Source organism: Mobula hypostoma, chromosome 3 (assembly GCF_963921235.1).
Source record: "Mobula hypostoma chromosome 3, sMobHyp1.1, whole genome shotgun sequence".
In the NCBI taxonomy this organism is placed as follows: Eukaryota; Metazoa; Chordata; class Chondrichthyes; order Myliobatiformes; family Myliobatidae; genus Mobula; species Mobula hypostoma.
Genome location: NC_086099.1, coordinates 112,879,538 through 112,901,861, shown reverse-complemented (window position 1 = coordinate 112,901,861; position 22,324 = coordinate 112,879,538). Strand labels below are relative to the sequence as shown.

Genomic DNA, 22,324 nt, shown 5'->3' with positions numbered 1-22,324 from the left:
AGTTGAAACAACTCCCAATAGCTCTAGTAAGTCTGTCCGGAAGAATATTAGTCCGCCTTGGATTCAGTCCCTTTTGTACAGGTTCCACCTGACCCAGAAGAGGTCCCAATGATCCAGAAATCTGAATCCCTGCCCCCTGCTCCAATTCTCTCCCGCCTTCTGCCCCAAAACCCCGCGCATACAATATCTTCAGACACACCAAAGTATAACAACTATCGCAATTTGTTCATTCGTCCTCATATCATAGACAAAAGACAAAGGAGCAGAAGTCAGCCATTCGGCCCTTCGAGTCTGCTCCGTCATTTTATCATGAGCTGATCCATTCTCCCATTTAGTCCCACTCCCCTGCCTTCTCACCATAACCTTTGATGCCCTGGCTACTCAGATACCTATCAATCTCTGCCTTAAATACACCCAATGACTTGGCTTCCACTGCTGTCCGTGGCAACAAATTCCATAGATTCACCACCCTCTGACTAAAAAAATTCCTTCACATTTCTATTCTGAATGGGCGCCCTTCAATCCTTAAGTCATGCCCTCTCGTACTAGACTCCCCCATCATGGGAAACAACTTTGCCACATCCGCTCTGTCCATGCCTTTTAATATTCGAAATGTTTCTATAAGGTCTCCCCCCATTCTTTGAAACTCCAAGGAATACAATCCAAGAGCGGACAAACGTTCCTCATATGTTAACCCTCTCATTCCCGGAATCATTCTAGTGAATCTTCTCTGTACCCTCTCCAACGTCAGCATATCCTTTCTTAAATAAGGAGACCAAATCTGCCCACAGTACTCCAAGTGAGGTCTCACCAGCACCTTATAGAGCATCCCTGCTCCTATACTCTATTCCTCTAGAAATGAATGCCAACATTACATTTGCCTTCTTCACTACCGACTCAACCTGAAGGTTAACCTTAAGGGTATCCTGTACAAGGACTCCCAAGTCCCGTTGCATCTCAGAACTTTGAATTCTTTCCCCATTTAAATAATAGTCTGCCTGTTTATTACTTCTGCCAAAGTGCATAACCATACACTTTCCAACATTGTACTTCATTTGCCACTTCTTTGCCCATTCTTCCAATCTATCCAAGTCTCTCTGCAGACTCTCCATTTCCTCAGTACTACCGGCCCCTCCTTTCTTTGTATCGTCAGCAAATTTAGCCACAAAGCCATCTATTCCATAATCCAAATCGTTGACGTACAATGTAAAAAGAAGCAGCCCCAACACGGACACCTGTGGAACACCACTGGTAACCGGCAGCCAACCAGAATAGGATCCCTTTATTCCCACTCTTTGTTTCCTGCCAATCAGCCAACGCTCTATCCACGTATGTAACTTTCCCATAATTCCATGGGCTCTTATCTTTTTAAGTAGCCTCATGTGTGGCACCTAGTCAAAGGCCTTCTAAAAATCCAAATATACAACATCCACTGCATCTCCCTTGTCTAGCCTACTGGTAATTTCCTCAAAAAATTGTAATAGGTTTGTCAGGCCGGATTTTCTTTTAAGGAATCCATGCTGAGTTTTGCCTATCTTGTCATATGCCTCCAGGTTTTCTGTAACCTCATCCTTGACAATCGACTCCAACATCTTCCAACCACCGATGTCAAGCTAACAGGTCTATAATTTCCTTTTTGCTTCTTTGCCCTCTTCTTAAATAGCCGAGTGACATTTGCAATCTTCCAGTCCTCTGGAACCATGCCAGAATCTATCAACTTTTGAAAGATCATCGCTAATGCCTCTGCAATCTCCACAGCTACTTCCTTCAGAACACGCGGGTGCATTCCATCTGGTCTGGGAGATTTATCTACCTTTAGACTATTCAACTTCCTGAGTACTTCCTCAGTCGTAATTGTGACTGCGCACACTTCTCTTCCCTGCCACCCTTGAGTGTCCGGTATACTGCTGATGTCTTCCTCAGTGAAGACTGATGCAAAATACTCGTTCAGTTCCTCCGCCATCTCCTTATCTCCCATTACAATTTCTCCAGCATCATTTTCTATTGGTCCTATATCTACTCTCACCTGTCTTTTACACTTTATATACTTGAAAAAGCTTTTAGTATCCTCTTTGATATTATTTGCTAGCTTCCTTTCATAGTTAATTTTTTCCCTCTTAATGACCTTCTTAGTTTCCTTTTGTAAGGTTTTAAAAATGTCCCAATCCTCTGTCTTCCCACTAATTTTTGCTTCCTTGTATGCCCTCTCCTTTGCTTTAACTTTGGCTTTGACTTCTCTTGTCAACCACGGTTGCATTCGTTTTCCATTCGAAAATTTCTTCTTTTGTGGAATATACCTGTCTTGCACCTTCCTCAATTCTCGCATAAACTCCAGCCACTGCTGCTCTGCCGTCTTTCCCGCCAGTGTCCCTTTCCAGTCAATTTTGGCCAGTTCCTCTCTCATGCCACTGTAATTTCCTTTACTCCACTGAAATACCGACACATCAGATTTCGGCTTCTCTTTTTCAAATTTCACAGTGAACTCAAACATGTTATGATCACTGCCTCTTAAGGGTTCCTTCACCTCAATCTCTCTAATCACCTCCGGTTCATTACACAATACCCAATCCAGTACAGCCGATCCCCTAGTGGGCTCAACAACAAGCTGTTCTAAAGAGCCATCACGCAGACATTCTACAAATTCTCTCTCTTGAGATGCAGTGCCGACCTGATTTTCCGAATCCACTCACATGTTAAAATCCCCAACAATTATCATAACACTGCCCTTCTGATAAGCCTTTTCTATTTCCAGTTGTAATTTGTAGTCCACATCCCTGAAGCTGTTTCGAGGCCTATAAATAACTGCCATCAGGGTCCTTTCACCCCGCAATTTCTTAGCTCAACCCATAAAGATTCTGCACCTTCCAATCCTATATCACCTCTTTCTAATGATTTAATATCATTTCTTACCAATAAAGCCATGCCTCCCCCTCTGCCTACCTTCCCATCCTTCCGATACACCGTGTATCCTTGGATGTTCAGCTCCCAGAGACATGCATCCTTTAGCCAGGTCTCAGTGATGGCCACAATATCATACCTGCCAATCTATAGCTGTATGACAAGATCATCCACCTTATTCCTTATGCTGCGTGCATTTAAGTATAACACCTTAAGACCAGTATTTGGTACTTTTCGCTTTTATTTCACTGCAACTTTATTGCACTGCAACTCATCCCAATGGCTACAATTTTGCCCCATCACCTGCCTGTCTTTCCTGACATCTTTACTGCTCACTATCTTAGATTTATTTCTGTTTTCCCCCTCCTCCGCTCTGTCATTCCGGTTCCCATCCCCCTGCCAAATTAGTTTAAACCCTCCCTAACAGCTCTATTAAACTTTCCCGCCAGGATATTGGTCCCCTTCGGCTTCAGGTGTAACCTGTCCTTTTTGAACAGGTCATACTTATCCCAGAAGAGATCCCAATTATCCAAGAATCTGAAGCCCTGCCCCCTACACCAGTCTCTCAGCCACGCATTCATCTGCCTGATCCTACTATTCTTGCCCTCGCTAGCAAGTGGCACAGGTAGCAATCCCGAGATTACTACCCTGGAGGTCCTGCTTCTCAGCTTCCTTCCTAACTCCTGGAAATCTCTCTTCAGGACCTCCTCCTCTGTCCTCTCTATGTCATTGGTACCAACACGTACCAAGACAACTGGCTGCTCACCCTCCCCCTTTAGAATATTCAGGACTCGATCCGAGACATCCCGTACCCTGGCACCTGGGAGGCAACACACCATGCGGGTATCTCTATCAGGCTCACAGAATCTCCTGTCCGTTCCCCTGACTATGGAATCCCCTACGACTACCGCATTCTTCTTCTCCCTCCTTCTTCTTCTCCCTCCTTCCCTCCTGCACAACAGCGCCAGGCTCAGTGCCAGAGACCCGGTCACCATGGCCGTTCCCCGTCAGGTCATCCCCCTCAACAGCATCCAGAACAAGATATTTGTTGCTGAGGGGGACAGCCACAGGTGTGCTCTCCACTATCCAAGCATTTCCCTTCCCTCTCTTGACAGTGACCCAGTTTTCTGACCCCTGTAGCCTAGGGATGACTACCTCCCTGTAGCTCCTGTCTATCACCTCTTCACTTTCCCTGATAAGCAGTAGGTCATCAAGCTGCAGCTCCAGGTCCCTAACACGGTCTCTGAGGAGCTGTATCTCGGTGCAGCTGGCGCAGATGTGGCCATCAGGGAGGCTGGAGGTCTCCCAGGATTCCCACATCTGACACCCTGAACAAAGCACTAACCCTGCAGGCATGCTATCTAATTCTACAGGAATGAAACACGTCCACTCACCCCCTTACCTCGCCAAACAGACGAACTTTAAACCGTTAGCTTGTACTGTTAGCTGTGAGAGCCCTGCTGTTCCTGTCTGTCCGGGTCGATTCGCGAAGCGGGGGGGAGAAAAAAGAGTTGGTGCTTCGCTCACGCCTCTTCCGTTTACTGCCGAAGCCCGTTGAAGCCAAAGCACTACACTCTGCTACCACTCACTCCACTGCCCGCTTTGACAGCTCATCAATAGATAATACAAAACAAACTGCTAGCGGGAAGGACTTTCTCAGTGTTTAACATAACAAAGAAGCATTCCCAAGTATAACATAACAAAGAAGCCATTTTAATTAGCCTACACAGTAACATAAAATACGAAACTCCCTTACACGAGTATGTACCAAGACTTCTGGCACCCTCCCTTTTCAGGATATCATGGATGCATTCACAAACATTATGGACCCTGACACCAGGGAGACAAACTACCATCTATGTTTCCTTTTTGTGTCCACAGAATCGACTGTATGTTCCCCTAACTATAGAGTCCCCTACCACTGCTGCAATCCTCTTCAGTTCCCTACCCTTCTGAGCCACAGCGCCAGACTCAGTGCCAGAGGCACAGCCACTGTTGCTTCCCGCAGGTAGGTCGTTCCCATTCTCCCCCAACAGTGCTCAAAATAGAGTACATATTGTTGAGGGGGACAGCCACAACGTGCTCTTCACTATCTGATGTTCCCCATTTCTCTCTCCTGACAGTCATCCATCTATCTGTCTCCTGTAGCCTTGGGGAGACTACCTTCCTGTAGCTCCTGTCTATCACTGCTTCACTTTCCCTGACAAGCTGAAAATCATCGAGCTGCACCTCTAGTTCCCTCACAAAGTCTCTAAGGAGCTGCATCTTGTTTTTAATTATTAATTTTTTTATTGCAACACCAACAAATTACATACAATACAACCAGCTGCCAATTACATTTTGACTGTTTAACCCAGCCACCCCCCAACCTTCATCACCATCCCCCCTCCACCCCTCTCTCCCCCATCCCTCTCCCCTCCACCAATCAACTGAATAGTAGTACATACACAGACAAAGTATTCCTATTTTAACAAACGATCTTTTAAGTTAGATATCAAATTTGTCCACATTAAGATTGTGTTTGGTCGTGCATCATTTACTCTTGCTGATGGAAGTTCCGGGTAAGAAATGTCCAAAAACCTCCAAAGCCAGCGAGTATTTGAAATATCATGGGGAGGTTTCCAACGCTGGACTACAATCTTCTTAGCTGCAGTTAGGCCTGCCAGCCAGATTTTGTGTGTTTTTTCCGTAAGGGAAAGGTGGGAGTCATCATTTAGAAGATGTACAGTGGGGTCCATTGGTAATTGTACCCCTGTTAGTTCTGTAAGAGTACTGATAACCTTCCCCCACAAACAAAAACCCCTGGACATTCCCATACAACATGTATAAAAGAGCCAACGGTTCCATGAGGGCAAAATGAGCAATAAGGGTCAGGAACCAGTCCCATTTGATGTCTAATTCCCGGTGTTAATTATGCTCTATGACAAAATTTCAAGTGTATATACCAATGATTTGAGTTTTTGAAAGCACCGGCAGCATTATCCCAAATCGCATCCCAGTCTAAGTCTTGTCCCAATTCAGATATGTCCCTAACCCAAGCTTTCATTCCCGATGTGGGCATATAATTCTGGGAGTTTAATTTATCATAGATATATGACACTATCTGTCCTGGAGCACTCTGTATCCAACTTAAAATGGGATGGTCCTTTAAATCTGACCCAGAGGGAACGCCATAGGCTTTACAAGCTGATCTTACTCAAAAGTAGAAGAAAAGAGAATGTTTCTGAACATTCTATCGAGATATCAGTTCTTGAAAGCTAAGGATACTACTTGCTGAGTACTAACATCCTGAGTAGTAATACCTTTATCCTCCCAAGTTCTGTTAATAAATGGTTTCCCCCCAAATAGAAAACGATTATTGTTTCATAATGGAGATGATTTGCACCATACGCTTTTAAATTTTCGGAATTTTTCTGCTGCTCTAAACACTTGTAGTATATGGGTTAAAATCGGACCGTAATACAAATCACATTTTTCGGTAGACACACCTATACAGAGAAAGTCCTTCAACCTTATTGGTGCTATCAGCTCTTGTTCTATATTTTTCCAGGACAAAACTTTATCTTCCTCCATCCAATAGCGAAGACTTTTTAATACAAATGCCCAGTGATACAATTTAAAATTTGGACATGCCAATCCCCCATTCGACTTTTTGTATTGTAGAGCTGACCATTTTATATTGGGTCTTTTACCATTCCAAACATAGTATTGTAGTAAGCAGTCCAGTCTTTGCCAATATCCTGCTGGAGGTGCAAGTGGGATCACTGATCTGATAAAATTAATGCGGGGTAAGATGTTCATTTTAATGACCGATATACAGGCCGGGACTGATGCTGGCAGGTGTCTCCATCTATTAATATCTTCTATTTTTTTCAGAATTAAAGAGTAATTTGTTTTCGCCACAGATGATAGAGAATTATTTACTTTAATATCCAAGTAGAGGACTTCATTTGTAACTTTAAAATGGGGAGGAAGAGACACATTACTTTTATCCGTGTTAAGCAGCATCAGTGCCGATTTTAACAAATTAACTTTGTATCCTGAAAGAAATCTAAATTGCTCCAGTGTTTTTAAAACATAGGGTTGAGTTTGTTGAACATTTGCCATATAAACTAGCGTGTCGTCCGCGTAAAGTGATATTGAATGCGATGTTGTACCTATTGTAATAGGGGAGATCTGAGGAGAGTTTCCAATTAAATGTGCAAGCGGTTCAATAGATATAATAAAAATTAAAGGAGACAAAGGGTCCCCTTGTCGTGTGCCCCGTCCTATGTCAAATAACTCTGAGAAACCTCCTCCCACACATACCCGGGCTGAAGGATTAGCATACAGTGTTTGAATCATATTGATAAATTTATCGCCGAACTTAAATTCTTTTAGAACTCTCCAAAGATATGGCCATTCAAGGCGATCGAGCGCTTTTTCAGCATCTAGAAATAGCAGGCCACAGGCAGGCGGGATTTTATGTGTTGCACTCAGTACGTGTAAGAGCCGGCGAATATTATCAGATGCGAGACGCCCCTTGATAAAGCCCGTTTGATCTGCGGCTAATTATTTTCCCAACTACTGTCTCAAGTCTACTGGCTAAGACTTTGGAAGATATCTTGAGGTCGGCATTTATCAAGGAGATTGGACGATAACTGGCACACTCCAAGGGGTCCTTACCGGGCTTGGGTATAACTGTGATCAGGACTGTGTTTAGATCTCTATGGAAAGCGCCATTTCCAAAGCATAATTTAATGTTTCTAACCTTACTGGTCCAAGAAAATCCCAAAGTGCCTGGTAAAGTTCCACAGGTATGCCATCTATGCCTGGCATACTGCCCTTATTTGTAGCTTTAACTGCTTTGGCTAGCTCGTCCAGTGTAGTAGGAGAGTCTAGAGTTTTGGTGTCCTCTAATGACAACGTAGGGAGGTCTAATCCACTAAAAAAATCTGTGAAGTTATTCTTAGAAGGAACTGAGCCACTTGTATACAATTCTTTAAAGTAATTCTTGAATGTCTCGTTTATTTCCTCTGTTGAAGACACTACTCCACGTTTAGCACATCTAATCGCTGGTATAGACCTGTTAGTTTCCTGCTTGAGCGTTACACGAGCTAAAAGATACCTCGGTCTGCTGCCTTCTGCGTAATACTTATGTTTGGTTACATGGATCATATATTCTGCCCTGCTTCTTAATAAATCATTTAATTCTGCTTGTTTTCTTTTGAGCTCGTTTTCTTTTGTTATGGTGTATATCCTTTTGAGATCATTTTCCAAAACCTTACATTCTTCTTCTAAGGTGGACATCTTTTGAAGCCGGCTTTTATGTGGGTGAGAACTGAACCATATAGCGTTATTTCGTAAGAAACCCTTGATGGACGTCCAAATCACTGTCACATCTGAGGCACTATTTTTATTTAAATTTATAAATTCTGTCAGTTTTGTTCTCAGTTGTGATAGAAATTCGTCGTTTTTTTTAGAAGGGTGGAGTTAAACCTCCACCTAGTAGCCTTATTTTTAATTTTGCCTCTGTTAAAAGTAGATATGACTGGGTTGTGATCAGATAGATGTCTGGGCAAAAATTCTATTGAGTGTGCTAAAGGCAGCAGACCGGAGGATATAAGAATGTAATCTATCCGAGAGAAAGTTTTATGTCTTGTGGAGAAAAAGGTATAGTCTTTAGCAGTTGGATTATGCACCCTCCAAACATCCGTTAAATTTAAATCCGTTGGAAAAAGGTTAAGTGCTTTGGAAGCAGATTCTTGAGAGCTTGATATAGTTGAGGAAGGTTTATCGAGGTTAATGTTTACCAAAACTTTCATGTCCGAACCGACATATAGTTGGTAGTCACTTAACTTCAGTAATTGTGAGGTAATTGAGGGAAAAAATTCAACCTCGGATATAGTTGGGGCATATAGGCTAATTAATGCAACTTTTTTACCCTGAATGGATGTGCAGAAAAAAGCTAGACGTCCTTTATTGTCGGCGCTCGTCCTTTCAATTGATACATTAATGTTACGTCTCATTACTATCATAACTCCTTTCGTATGAGGACCATCAGCTGATGCCACAACGGGTTTATAAAAACGATTTTGAACCCTGGGAATGTAATCAGGTTTAAGATGTGTTTCCTGTACTAGCTCAATATCTCTTTCTGCGTAAGAAATCCAAAACCTTTGAACGCTTGTAGGGAGAGTTTAATCCTCTAACATTAAATGATACAATAGTAAGATTTTCTAATTTATCTGTGTTGTTCATCTTCCCCTGGATCTGTTGTTGTAAGCTGGTGGTGGAGCCCTGAGTTACCCCCTTCCCACCCCCTCCATCACCCCTCCCATTCAACCCTTTACTTTGTAACATCTGTGAGTGTCACTTAGCAATATCAGACACCGAACACTGACATCAACCGCCCCCCTTCCAGCACCAACAAATTAGAAAGGCAAAGCAGTTCTCATGGACAATCATATCAATGAGACAAGAAAAAAGAAACCTGGACAAACCCGTTAAACTATAGAAGTGAAACCGTTTCCGTCTCAAATATAATCAAGATTTCAACAGCTATCTTGCAAGAAACTGTCGCTTCAATAGACCGTCGCTTAGCGATAGCGCCAAGGACGTCTTATTTGGTGCCCATAAATGTAAACAAGTCTACTGGAGACATAACATTCTAATGTTAGTCAGAACAACCTGCTGTTTTTCAGCTTCGTTCTTGATAAAGCATTACATTTGGGTATATTGAATATTACCTTAAAACTCTGACCTGCAATGGTCAGAAACAAATTGGCCCCTTAATTAACTAAATACAAAGGTGCAACAAATGACTTTCCGATAAAAGAATAGCCTGAAAACTTAACACCTAGAATGTTAACTTGCCCGTGCCTGTTAGATTGCGCATACAGGCTAGTCCGAGCTCTTAATGCCGTTCCATCTCCTTCCGAGGGGCGTGTGGACTTTGCCCAGGGTCTTCTTCCATATCTCCCAGCACAGATGATTTCAGAGCTTCTTTCGCTTCCTCTGCCGAGTTAAACGACATCTTCATGCCCTTGATATTCAGTTTCAAAATCGCTGGGTATATGAGGAACGAGTCGATCCCCTTCTTTCGAAGTTCAGCGCGGATCTTCTTGTATCCCTGCCGTTCCTGCATCGTGCGGGGGATGTACTCAGAGAAGAACTGTAGCTGGGTGTCATCAGGGAGAGTGGGTTTGGCTTCCTCGCGCCCTCCAGGACAGCCTGCCGGTCAGTGTATCATAGAAGCTTAAAAATCATGGTCCGCGGTCTTGAGGTGTTGTTGGAAAAGATCCTATGAGCTCTATCGATCTCCAACGGAGTGCTGTGGGAATTCTTGAGCGCTGGAATCCAATTAGGCAGCATCTTCTGGAGGTAACCTCTTGGATCGTCACCCTCAGCGCCTGTCGGTAAGTTGACCAGCCGCACATCGTTTCTCCTGGATCTGTCCTCCAAGCCGTTTAAGCTTCTTCCGTATCTTAGTCACCTCCGCGAGACAGGAGTTAGTAACTTCCTCATTCTTGCGTAAGCAAACCTGAATGTTGTCTATTTTATTGAAGACCGTGTTAATTTTTTTTAGCGTGAATGTCCGCTTGCTCCTTCAACGACCGGAGAATGTTGCCATATGCTTCTGTATGGGGACGAGAGCCTTTTCCATCAACTCCTTTAGCATGTGGGCTACCGTTTCTTGAAGCGATTCCATATCCGTTGCCATTGTGTTTGTTTAATTAGCATATTTCTTCGGATGAATCGCTAGCTTGGTGTCGTCTGCTGGTATCTCGTTTCCTGGTTGAACTTGGATCTTTTTTTGAAGCCATGTCTTTATTTAGATCTTTCTGCAACTCAACCTTGTATTAAGACCGTCTATGAGCCCTGAATAACTTGAAAAAGGAGGGTTGTATGTCAGCGCTCAGTGCTGTGCTTACCTCACCGGAAGTCCTCAGGAGATGCATCTTGATGCCCCTAGTGCAGATGTGACAATCGGGGAAGCTTGGAGTCTCCTGGAAATCCCACATCTGACACCCAGAACAGAACACTGGCTCTGCAGATATCCCTATTGTCTCCATATTTAAATAAGAAATAAGGAGTGAATTCACCTACGTACCTTGCTTTCGCCTGTTCTCACCAAAGGCTTGTTGAGCCAAAACCTTACTACTCCGCCTCAGACTACTCTGATGACCGCACCGCTAGGTGGTACCTCTCTTTTATAGGGACTGAGTTTCTCGTTGCAAGTCTTTGTTTAACCCAGCCAAATTTGAAGTGTTTCACCTTTGTGGGTCAAACTTAATGAGACAGTTAAGGGCAAGATCCTTTACAGTGTTAATGAGATATTAGGGTCCAAGTTCAACAAAGTGAAAGTGGCAACAAAGGTAGAGTGGTTATGAAGGCATGTGGCATGATTTTATTAAACGAGGCATTGAGTTCAAAGGTCAAAAAGTTACATTGCAGCTCTATAAAATTCCAATTATACCACATCTGGAGTATATATTGCATCTAGTTCTGGATGCTCCATTATCGAAAGATTGTTGAAGCTTTGCAAGGGTGTAGATGATACTGCCTGGATTACAGAGCTTGTGCTATAACAAGAGGTTGCACACAATTGGATTGTTTTCTCTGGAGCGACAGAGGTTGAGGGAAGATCTGAAAGGTTTATAAAATTATGAGTGGCAGAAATAGACAGTATCTTTTCCCCAGGATCTAATACCAGAGGGGATGCATTTAAATGGTTCAGCAGAACATTGCGGGCCAAAGGGCCTGGTGGTGTGCTGCACTGTTTTGTCTTTTACAGAATTCTATTGCACTGGAGGGCACTTGACGGTTTGCTGAAACCAGAATATTTCTTTCTCTCTTTTTTTTACATTTTACTGGCATTCTTCTAGGGTGCACCACAACCTGGTATGGAAGTTGTCCTGTCCAAGACCGAAAGAAGCTGCAGAAGATCGTGAACTTGGTGCAGCACATCGCACAAACCAATCTTCCATCCATGGACTCACTTTACACCGCACGCTGTCGGAGCGGTGCTGCCAGGATAATCAAAGACACGACCCACACAGCCAACACACCTTTCGTCCCTCTTCCCTCCGGGAGAAGGTTCGGGAGCTTGAAGACTCGTACGGCCAGATTTAGGAACAGCTTCTTTCCAACTGTGATAAGACTGCTGAACGGATCCTGACCTGGATCTGGGCTGTACCCTCCAAATATCCGGACCTGCCTCTCGGTTTTTTTGCACTACCTTACTTCGCATTTTTCTATTTTCTATTTATGATATATAATTTAAATTTTTAATATTTACTAATTTTAACTACTTTTAATATTTTAAATATTTAATATTTGTAATCCAGGGAGTGTGAAGCGCAGAATCAAATATCACTGTGATGATTGTACATTCTAGTACCAGTTGTTTGGTGACAATAAAGTATAAAGTACAAAGTACTTTTCCCTCCCATCCGCTAAAAATACATTAAGCGTTAATTCCCAGTGAATAATCCAGTTGGTTCTTGGTGGAAATGCATTTTTAAATTTACTAGATTTACTTCACTTTGTGAGAATCAAGAGACAGCATTCATTGGGATTTCATGGTGTGAGGGATACAAGAGGGATATATATATATATGGATATAAAGTAATTGCAAGCAGAATTTTTCTACTGAGGTTGAATGAGACTAGAACTGGATGTCAGATATTAAGGATGGTGCAGATTCAATTTCAACATTTAAGAGAAGTTCAGCTAAGTACATGAATGTGAGAGGAATGGAGAAATAGAGTTCAGGAACACAAAATAATCTGTAGATGCTGGGATCAAAGCAACACTCGTAAGTTCAGTTGGAAGACCAGAGGTTTTTTTGGAAGACCAAAGCACTCTTCAAATCTTTCCCCCTCCTTCTTTCTTCAGTCCTGACGAAGGGTTCCGGCCCGAAACATCGACTCATCGTTTCCACTGATGCTGCCTGACCTGCTGAGTTCCTCCAGCGTGCTGTGAATGTCGCCTAGAGTTCAGGAGCAGGTCGATGGAACAACGTAGAATGGATTGCCATGGACTAGATGGATGGAGGGCTTGGTTTTGTGCTGTAATCTCCATGGTCTACCTACAGAAATTAAACCATTATTTTATAATAGTGAACACTGCTATCCCATAATATTACTTGTACAGTTGTTTGTTAATTCTAAGCAGAGACTGCCACTTCCATCTCTTTGCAGCTTAAAACGCTGAACAACAAACAATAATATTTTTTAAGCACCTGAGCTGGATTAAGGGAAATCAAGTCTTCTCAACACGGGTAACGTAAATGTGAATTTATTTAAATGACGTAAAGGTATTGTTTATTCTTCAAACGTGCAGACTTCCATTCGTGAATGCAGTAATTTGCATGATATATAGGTTCGTGATGACTCTATAATTGCAATATCTTGTCCTGTAATATTGTTATTTTATGATATAATTGTCATTTTAATGTTAGTAACGTTATCTACTCCCCGCTATGACATTGCATTATTAATTTGGAAAACATACTAAATGTAACAATCATTACAAGAACAACATTACTAATTCAAGTACAGACATATTATAAATCGTGATGCAAATCATTGGTATCACGTATCTTGGAACAGAAGATCCTTGAGTGTGGGAGCAGAGTTACGGCAGATCAGAAGGGTTCTCCGTCCAGCATTCTGTTCTGTACGTAATCAAACCAGCGTGTGTTGTGGGGCATTGACGCCGGCTCCCAGACCGTCGCTAAAACTGAGTTGAGGCAGAGAGTGCTGCAGTTACCCGGGAACACGGACACACTCGTTTTGGCAGCACTACAAAGGTCAAACTCTGCCCCCCCCCCAACAAAAAAAATCTCCATCTACCTCCTCCTCTATCCGCCCCGTCCCCAGCTTTCATTAACCGAGTACAAAACAAAATCCGGCCAAAGGAGAACCAAAACCGGGGAAGTAGCGTCTGTAGTGAGAAGCAGAGGGTGGAGCGGAGCGGAGCAGAGCTGTCTCACAGTCAAGCTTCATAACAGCCAGAGTGTGAAGAAAATGGCTTCTCCCTCCTCCTCCTCCTCCCCGCAGGGAGGCGGGACTTCTCCAAACCCGCCAGATCGCATTTGCCAGGTGGGTTGTAACAATTGCAAAATATTTTTTTGGTGGGAAATATTGATTTTTTTTCTCTCTCTCTGATATGTTATTTAACCTGCTTTGAGACTACAACCCTCTCCCGGCTCATAGAAAGGCCTTGAATTTGTTTCGGGGGCTGAAAGATAGGACTGACGTTGTCTGGGTTACCGAAATTCCTTGAAGTCTTCCATTTTTGAGGTCGCCTTGAACTGGGGGGGGGGGGGGGGAGAGAATACTGGCCTAGATGCTTTGCGCTCGCCTTCCTGGTTCATCTGACGGTCGAGAGCAGCCAGTTTGCATGACTCAGCGGTGGGGAGTTGGTGTGTACGGACGAAAGTAGGTGCTATTGAAGGCGTATGCCTGGCTGATGGTACCAGTCCAAATCTCACTCTCTTCCCAAGCACACAACATGAATAATGAAATTCTGCGTTAGTATTGGGTATTCAAATGTCAATTCAAACTGTGTGATAGTTGTTGAAGATGCAGATTTAATTTGATACGATTTGTCAGAATTATTATCTCATGTTTTTTTTGTCTTGGACGTTGTGTTAGTTTGGCTAGAGCGTGGACTGGGGTGGGGGCATCCCCATGCTGCGCATTTTAAACGTAATTACTTTGAACTCTGTACATCAACATGTTTCGGTTTATGTGTGTAAGTTCGTTTGGCATGGCGAATATTTGATAACTGATAGCAAAACAACAAAGATGCGCAATTTGCCAGGGAAATACTACATATATCTAGATAAGTCACTCAATTGTATACATTTGTGTACGACCCGTTTGTAATTACACTACCTTTTTTTCCACTCTTAATAAATTTGCCCTGTATTTGTGGCTACAATGCAATGAAATTGGCAACATTATTTGCTCTGACTGTAAACTAACCCGGACGTACACTGTGAAAAGTGATTGTCAATGATGTTCAATTTATCGGCTGCATTGCTGATATTTTCATAGATGCAGTCTGCATGGCCATTTACGGGAACTTCAAATTGTGCATAATCCCACTGAAAATGTCAATTTTTTTGAATGTGCTACAACGGAGTTTTAAAAATAATCACTGGCTTTGGGGAAAAAAGTTCTAAAGTTCATGACTTAATGCTTTAAGTGTTTATGTAATAATTGTAAAGTATAAGGTTTAATTTAAAAACCTCCAATAGACAATTTTTTGCTATTAGACTCTTTCAGACATTGTCCTGAATTTACCAACCAATTATTTTTGCTTTAGCTGACAGTGCCTCATTTTTTAACCATAGGAAGACATCATATCAAAATACCCATCATACACCTACCATTTCCAGAAATACAGTTCCTTCGTTAATTGAAGAACATCTGCATGTCCTTATTTTAAGATTGTTTTCTGTAAACTTTAAAAATCATTATTTTTTACTTCTTGTTTCCTGTCTGTAAGAAATGACTAGCTGCTCAGTCTGTTTGATGGCATTAGTGTTATTGGGCTCACAGAGCCTCTAAGGAAGAAAGCTGACTGCAGATCACATCAATTGAGGATAAGTATCAACCAAAGAGCATGATAAATCTAAAATAATAGTGTAGATGCTAAAAGAAGCTGACCTGAATGGACCAACCATTGTTCTTATGTTTGCTTTTGGTAGATAGTAAAGCATGCTGGATTTGGGGTATGAACAAACTGTAGAGTGTAGAGTCTGTACACTAGACAAATGCACATTTACTTGATGAAAGTGGTCATTGTGACATTAGCACTTTAAATCCATAACTGTAGAAAAAGTCTTATTTATGTAAAGTATGAGGGGTATAGTTCCCTGAAGGTGGAATCTCATATGGATAGGGTGGTGAAGAAAGCTTTTGGTATCCTGGCCTTTATTAATCAGAGCATTGAGTATAGGAGTTGGGATGTAATGTTGAAATTGGATAAGGCATTGTTAAGGCCAAATTTGGAATATTGTGTACGGTTCTGGTCACCAAATTATAGGAAGATGTTAATAAAATTGTGAGAGTACAGAGGATGTTTACTAAAATGTTGCCTGGGTTTCATCTCCTAAGTTACAGAGAAAGGTTGAACAAGTTAGGTCTTTATTCTTTGGATCGTAGAAGGTTGGGGGGGGGGCTTGATAGAGGTGTTTAAAATTATGAGAGGGATTGATAGAGTTGATGTGGATAGGCTTTTTCCATTGAGGGTGGGGGAGATTCAAACAAGAGGACATGAGTTGAGTGTTAAAGGGCAAAAGTTTAGGGGTAACATGAGGGGGAACTTCTTTACTCAGAGTGGTAGCTGTGTGGAATGAGCAGAAGTGGTTGAGGCAGGTTCAATGCTGTCATTTAAAGTTAAATTGGATAGATATATGGACAGGAAAGGAATGGAGGGTTATGGGCCGAGTGCAGGTCGGTGGGACTAGGTGAGAGTAAGAGTTCGGCACGGACTAGAAGGGTCAAGATGCCCTGTTCCTGTGCTGTAATTGTTATATGGTTACATGGGTATAGATAGGGCAAATGCAAGCAGGCTTTTCCCACTGAGGTTGTGTGAGACTAGAACTGGAAACCATGGGTTTAGGGAGTAGGGTGGAATGTTTAAGGCGAACAGGAGGAGGAACTTCTTCACTTAGAGAGTGATAAGAGCGTGGAACAAACTGCCAGTGGAAGTGGTGGATTTGGGTTTGAATTGAACATTTAATAGTTACATGGATGGGAAAAGTCTGGTGGAGGGCAATAGGATTAGGCAGATTAATAGTTCAGCACAGAGTAAATGGGCTGAATGATCTGCTTCTGTTCTGTGGTGTTCTATGACTCTATTTTAACATCAGTTGTTAAATGGAAAATGAGAAGAAAGATTTTTAATTTTTTTAAATCCAAACTACTTTTCCTGAATATTAAAAGTAATAATTTTATTATAGATTCATATCATAAAGTTACAAGGTCATAGGGCAGAGGAACAAGCCCACCTTGTCCATGACAATCACCAAGTATCTGTTTATTAACAGCATTTCCCACCACAATGTTTATATTATGCACCAAGTACTCATCTAGATATTTCTTAATTTTTGTGAGCTTTTCTGTTTCCACTACCCTATCAGGTAGTGCATTCCAAATACCAATTGCCTGCAGCATGAAAACTATTACTTCTTCCCCTAAATCTATGCCTTTAGGTTATGGCTATCTAAGCTATGGAGAAACATTGACTACTGTCTACCCTGTTTATGCCACTGAACGTGTGTATAGCATTTGTAGACCTCTGTCAGGATCCCCCTCAGCCTTCTGTGCCCAAAGTAAAACAATCACAGCCTATTCATTCTTTCCTCATCATTGATGTGCTTTATCTCAGACAATATCCTTGTGAATCTAATTTTAAAATCAACTATCTCCTTATACTGCTGTATTCAGAAATGTTGTTTGAAAACAAAAGTCCCTCTGTTCATCAATATTTCTTAGATCCATCATGATTGCCTTACCTCTATTCAATCTCCCAAAATGTATCACTTAATCGGGATTAAATTCCATCTGCCATTGCTCTGTACTACTTACAAAACAAGATCAATCTTGTTATGTAGCCTGAGACTGTCCTTCTCACTACACCACCATTTTTGTGTCTTCTACAAAAAAAAATCCTGCCTCAATAGTATCCAAGTCATTCCTGTACATACAAATGTTAAGAGTCCCACTTTTGGCCACTATGGTACAAAACATTATCATTCTTTGGATCCACTTTGTCAACTTGCCAGGATATCATGGACCAGCCTTCCATGTGGTACCTTGTTAAATGCCTTACTAATGTCCCTGTAGAGTATATCATCCACATTGCCCTCATCTATATACTTAGATACAGGTTCAAAAAGCTCAGTCAGATTTTCAGACAGCCATGCTGACTGTTGATGGTTAGTCCATAATGTGTGTTTTGTGGATTAATATTTATTAAGAAATGAGGCTCTCCAATGTTTTTAAAGTCAGTAACTTGACCATGGAGGCAACAAATATCCTACGCTTTAGATCTAGACTATGTTTAGTCAAATAATACAAGGGAAATGTTCATTGTGAACAGACACAGTTCGCATGATTGAAGTATCTGATCTCCATCAAATGGTGGGATTGCATTCAGTTGTGATGCAGAATCAAATACCCTGACTTAAATTGTGTGCATCAAGTTAGAGTGCCAGAAGAACATAGTTTGGGTTAGTGTAAGAGGTAAGAATAAAACTGTCCAAGAATATGATTGTAAGAAATAGAGCCAAGGGTGCAGTGGAATTCTGCTTACTTGCTATAATGTTAAAGATACTCATGGTGAAAAATGTAATTGGAAAATAAGTACAAAGATAGAACAAAATTGTAAATAAAATGCTGGCAAACTCAACAGGCCAGGCTACAGCTATGGGAAGAGAAAGGGAGTTAACATTTCAGGTCAAATACCCTTTTTTAAAAAAAAAAAAGAATAGGGTTAATGATCATGTCACCAATTATGTAAAATTAATGTTTGCAGTTGTTTTAAGTAATCATATAAATTACTTGGGCAATTTCATTCTATTTATAGTTATCCTTAATTTATTTTTAATAAACTGTAACAGAATAAATAACATGGCAAGCTATTAGATTTTTGTTTATTCTTTGCATGTGGCCATCATAGTTTTAACTTTTTAAATATTCACCAATTGAGATTAAAAAAAACAAATACATGAAAAGAGGTTCCTATGATATCCTAAAGGTTATTCTAAGCATTTGAAATAAATACCTGGAAAATTACAAAAACTTTAAAAGTTGAATACTACTTCCTTTTTTAAAATCACAACACTGCTATAGTTTAGTCTTGCTCACTTAACACACTATTAGTTTTAATTTTGTTATTTAAGTAAATATTGTATATGATATTTGGATAATTATCTGAAGTTCAGTATTCTTGAACTATAATCTGGTATTAACAAATCCCTGTATGTTCTGTTTCTTTTAAAATTGCAATGACCATTAGTAAGATTTTTCAAATGACAAGTCATCACAATCAGAGATTACTGCACCATATCTGTTTCAGAAAGGTGGATTCTGATGTTTTTCTTAATTGCATTTTAGCCCAGATGGGTGTACCTGACTGAGTTCTAAAGACTTGTACTGACCAACTGGCTGGATTGTTCACTGATTTCTTTAACTTCTTGCTTCAGCAGTCTGAGGTACCCATGTGCTTTAAGCAAGTTACAATTATACCGGTGCCTAAGAAGAATGTGGTAATCTGACTCAATGGACTACCATCCGGTAGCACTTGCATCCACTTTGAAGTGTTTTGAGAGGTTGGTGACGAACCACATCAACTCATACCTGGATCTACTCCAAATTACCTACTGGCACAAGAGGTCCACACCAGGTACCATTTCATTGGCACATCACTGAACACTGGAGTATCTGGACAGCAAAGATGATGATGCTCTTTATCAACTACAACTTGGTATTCAATACTGTCATTCTCTTAGAACTAATCAATAAGCTTCAAGACTTTGACCTCACTACTTCCTTGCGCAATATGATCCTCGATTTTGTCACTTGGAGGCCCCTGTCAGTTTAGCTAGGCAACAATATCTCCTCCACAATCTCCATCAGCACAGGTGCATCACAAAGCTGTGGTGCTTAGTCTCCCTTTACACCTCTGACTGTGTGGCCATGTACAACTCCAGTACATATTTAAGTTTGCTGACAACACAACATTGTCATTGGCTGAATCGAATGTTGTAAGAGGGAGATTGAAAATCTGGCTGAGTGGTGCTGGGCCACATGGCCTGACTCGCCACACGGTCAGCAGAGATTGAGATGTGGTATGTGGCAGGGGCAGCATGGTGCTAGTCGGACCTGTCTCATGGCATCTCCTTGTCAGTTTTCTCCTCCGCCTCAGTGACACAAGCCTAGGCTTGTGGTGTGTGAGGTGATGCTGGAATACTTTGGAGGGGCTAAAATTGCTTCTGTCCTCTTTACCTCTGCCAGTGCCTTGGCCAGCTATGATAGTCAGGTGAACTTGCTGCTGAAGACTCTCAGGAGTCAGCTTCGTTCCTTCCTAGGCCACAGGAGGGACTGGAGGTAGCTATGCTAAACACAGAGGCGGAGGTTTGCCATGAATGCCCCCAGGCTTTCTCCCACACAGCGCTGCCTGCTGTGCAGTTCTTTCCTCATTGCTTCATCCAATGGCCTCTGCTCGAAACAATACTCCAATGCCACTATGAGGGCTCTCTAGTCACACTGCTCAGCTGGCATTTGGTCAAGGCGGGCCTACAGGGTATCCCCTTCTAGCACCAGGGCAAGGTGCACTGCCACCTCGGTGAGGTTCCAACAATATCTCGGTGCGGTAATTTTGACTGGCGCCAGGTAAGGCTCTAGGTACTGGTATCATTGTATCTGGGAAGCTTCCGGGAGAACCTTGTGGTATTAATTGCTGGGCCAGTCAGTCTTCCTTTTTCTGCGGCGGTGGTGCCCACTGCGTTGCCATCCTCCCATGGCTGCAGCTTCTTGGGTTCTCTGGCACGGGTCACGAGGGAGGCAGGTTATACGCTCCAGCGTGTACCTCAGGTTGGGGAGCATTGGGGTTCACTGGGAAGGCACTATGCTCAGTTCCCAAGTTCTCCCTCTGGGTCAGCAACACTGCTCAGAACCTCAACTTACTCCCTGGGTCTTCAGGCACTCCATCGGAAGTTATTGCTCTTCATTTTGCCGTCAAATTCTGATCCCACTCCTGACACCGATGTAGGGAACTTTCGGTCCATAATGACAGAGAAGAAGAGCTCGTTTATCTCAACTACAGTTTTTATTGCGACATGCACAATGACAGATAGAGCGCCATTGCTTGCTGAGAACCAACTCAGTCACATACAGATAGAGGAGTCAGGATTACCCATAAACACACAAGCGAGAAACTGTATAACCTAAGCTAAAATGTAATAACAAATCAAATTGAACATCTCACCATAACTCTGCAAACACATTTTAAAAGAAGAACAATAACACTGAGAATGCTGGGGCGAGCTGTCAATCACAGTTCCAGCTGCCCCTGGAGCACCACACAATTATGGTTCTTGGATTTACTGAGCATGCCAGCAAGAAAACAAATCTCAGGGTTGTATTTTGTGACAGATATGTACTTAAATAAAAAAATTACTTTGAACTTCAATAATGCAGAAATGTATCCTTTAAAATTGTTGTCTGTGCAATTTTTAATTAACAATAATGGTAATAGTGAATATGTCAGTCAGAAACTTCAAATCTATTTCATGCTCTGCAGAAGCTTCCTGAACTGCTGAATATTTTCAGCATTTTCTGTTTTTAACTTAAGTATCACTTTAAATTTAAAGCAATTGTATCCTGAGGTTCATCGCAAAAAATAGCAATTTAAATATGATTCTGTATCTGATTCTAACCACTGAGTGGAAATATTTCCCCAAATCTTGTTACACTTTTGCCTTCTTTTTCCTTTGTACTTTGATTTCAAAATCTTTTACCTCATTTGAGAGACCTTAAACATCTTCTTTTCTGCAATCTTTGGATCGGGGTACTATCTTAAGGCAGTACCCACCTCTTGCACCTGTTTTCATTAGTCATTAATCTGAGCCCTCGCTCAATTCCCACATAGCTTTTAATCAGTACTTCATGCCAAATCAAAGAATCATAGGTGCAGTTTGTTGGTGAATCAAGAAAATTAAAAAAATACTTTACTTTATACTTTATTGTCACCAAACAATTGATACTAGAGCCTACAATCATCACAGCGATATTTGGTTCTGTGCTTTGCACTCCCTGGAGTACAAATCGATAGTAAATATTAAAAATTTAAATTATAAATCATAAATAGAAAAGGGAAAGTAAGGTAGTGCAAAAAAAAACCGAGTGGCAGTTCCGGATATTTGAAGGGTATGGCCCAGATACGGGTCACGACAGTGAAACATTAGTAAAACACCTACGTCAGGATGCTATTCATTGACTATAGCTCAGCATTTAACACCATTATTCCCTGATTGAGAAGTTACAGAACCTGGGCCTCTGTACTTCCCTTTGCAATTGGATCCTCAACTTCCTAACCGGAAGATCACAATCTGTGTGGATTGGTGACAATATCTCCTCCTCGCTGATGATCAACACTGGTGCACCTCAGGGGTGTGTGCTTAGCCCATTGCTCTACTCTCTCTATACCCATGACTGTGTGGCGAGGCATAGCTCAAATATCATCTATAAATTTGCTGATACAACCATTGTTGGTAGAATCTCAGATGGAGACGAGAGGGTGTACAGGAGCAAGTTATGCCAACTAGTGGAGTGGTGTCACAGCAACAACCTGGCACTCAATGTCAGTGAGATGAAAGAGCTGATTGTGAACTTCAGGAAGGGTAAGAGGAAGGAACACATAC

The 22,324-nt window shown here is 41.8% G+C and overlaps 1 protein-coding gene and 1 long non-coding RNA gene across 6 annotated transcripts in view; one reads left to right on the top strand and one right to left on the bottom strand.

Annotated features, from left to right (window-relative positions):
* Positions 1-9,374: 9,374 nt before the first annotated feature.
* Positions 9,375-22,324, top strand: part of LOC134344194 (ankyrin-2-like) — a 978,678-nt gene continuing 965,728 nt past the window's right edge. For 4 of the 5 annotated variants that reach the window (XM_063043603.1, XM_063043602.1, XM_063043601.1 and 1 more), the window contains exon 1: positions 12,959-13,985. In XM_063043603.1, the coding sequence (XP_062899673.1) occupies positions 13,911-13,985 (75 nt within the window). In that variant the 5' untranslated portion in view covers positions 12,959-13,910. Of the gene's footprint in view, positions 10,296-12,958; positions 13,986-22,324 lie in introns of those variants that run through there. The other variant, XM_063043600.1, reaches the window with a different exon arrangement.
* LOC134344196 (uncharacterized) lies at positions 12,116-13,222 on the bottom strand. The gene is made up of 2 exons (XR_010017388.1): positions 13,124-13,222; positions 12,116-12,970 (listed from the first exon to the last, which is right to left on the bottom strand). It is a non-coding gene; the product is annotated as an uncharacterized LOC134344196 (long non-coding RNA).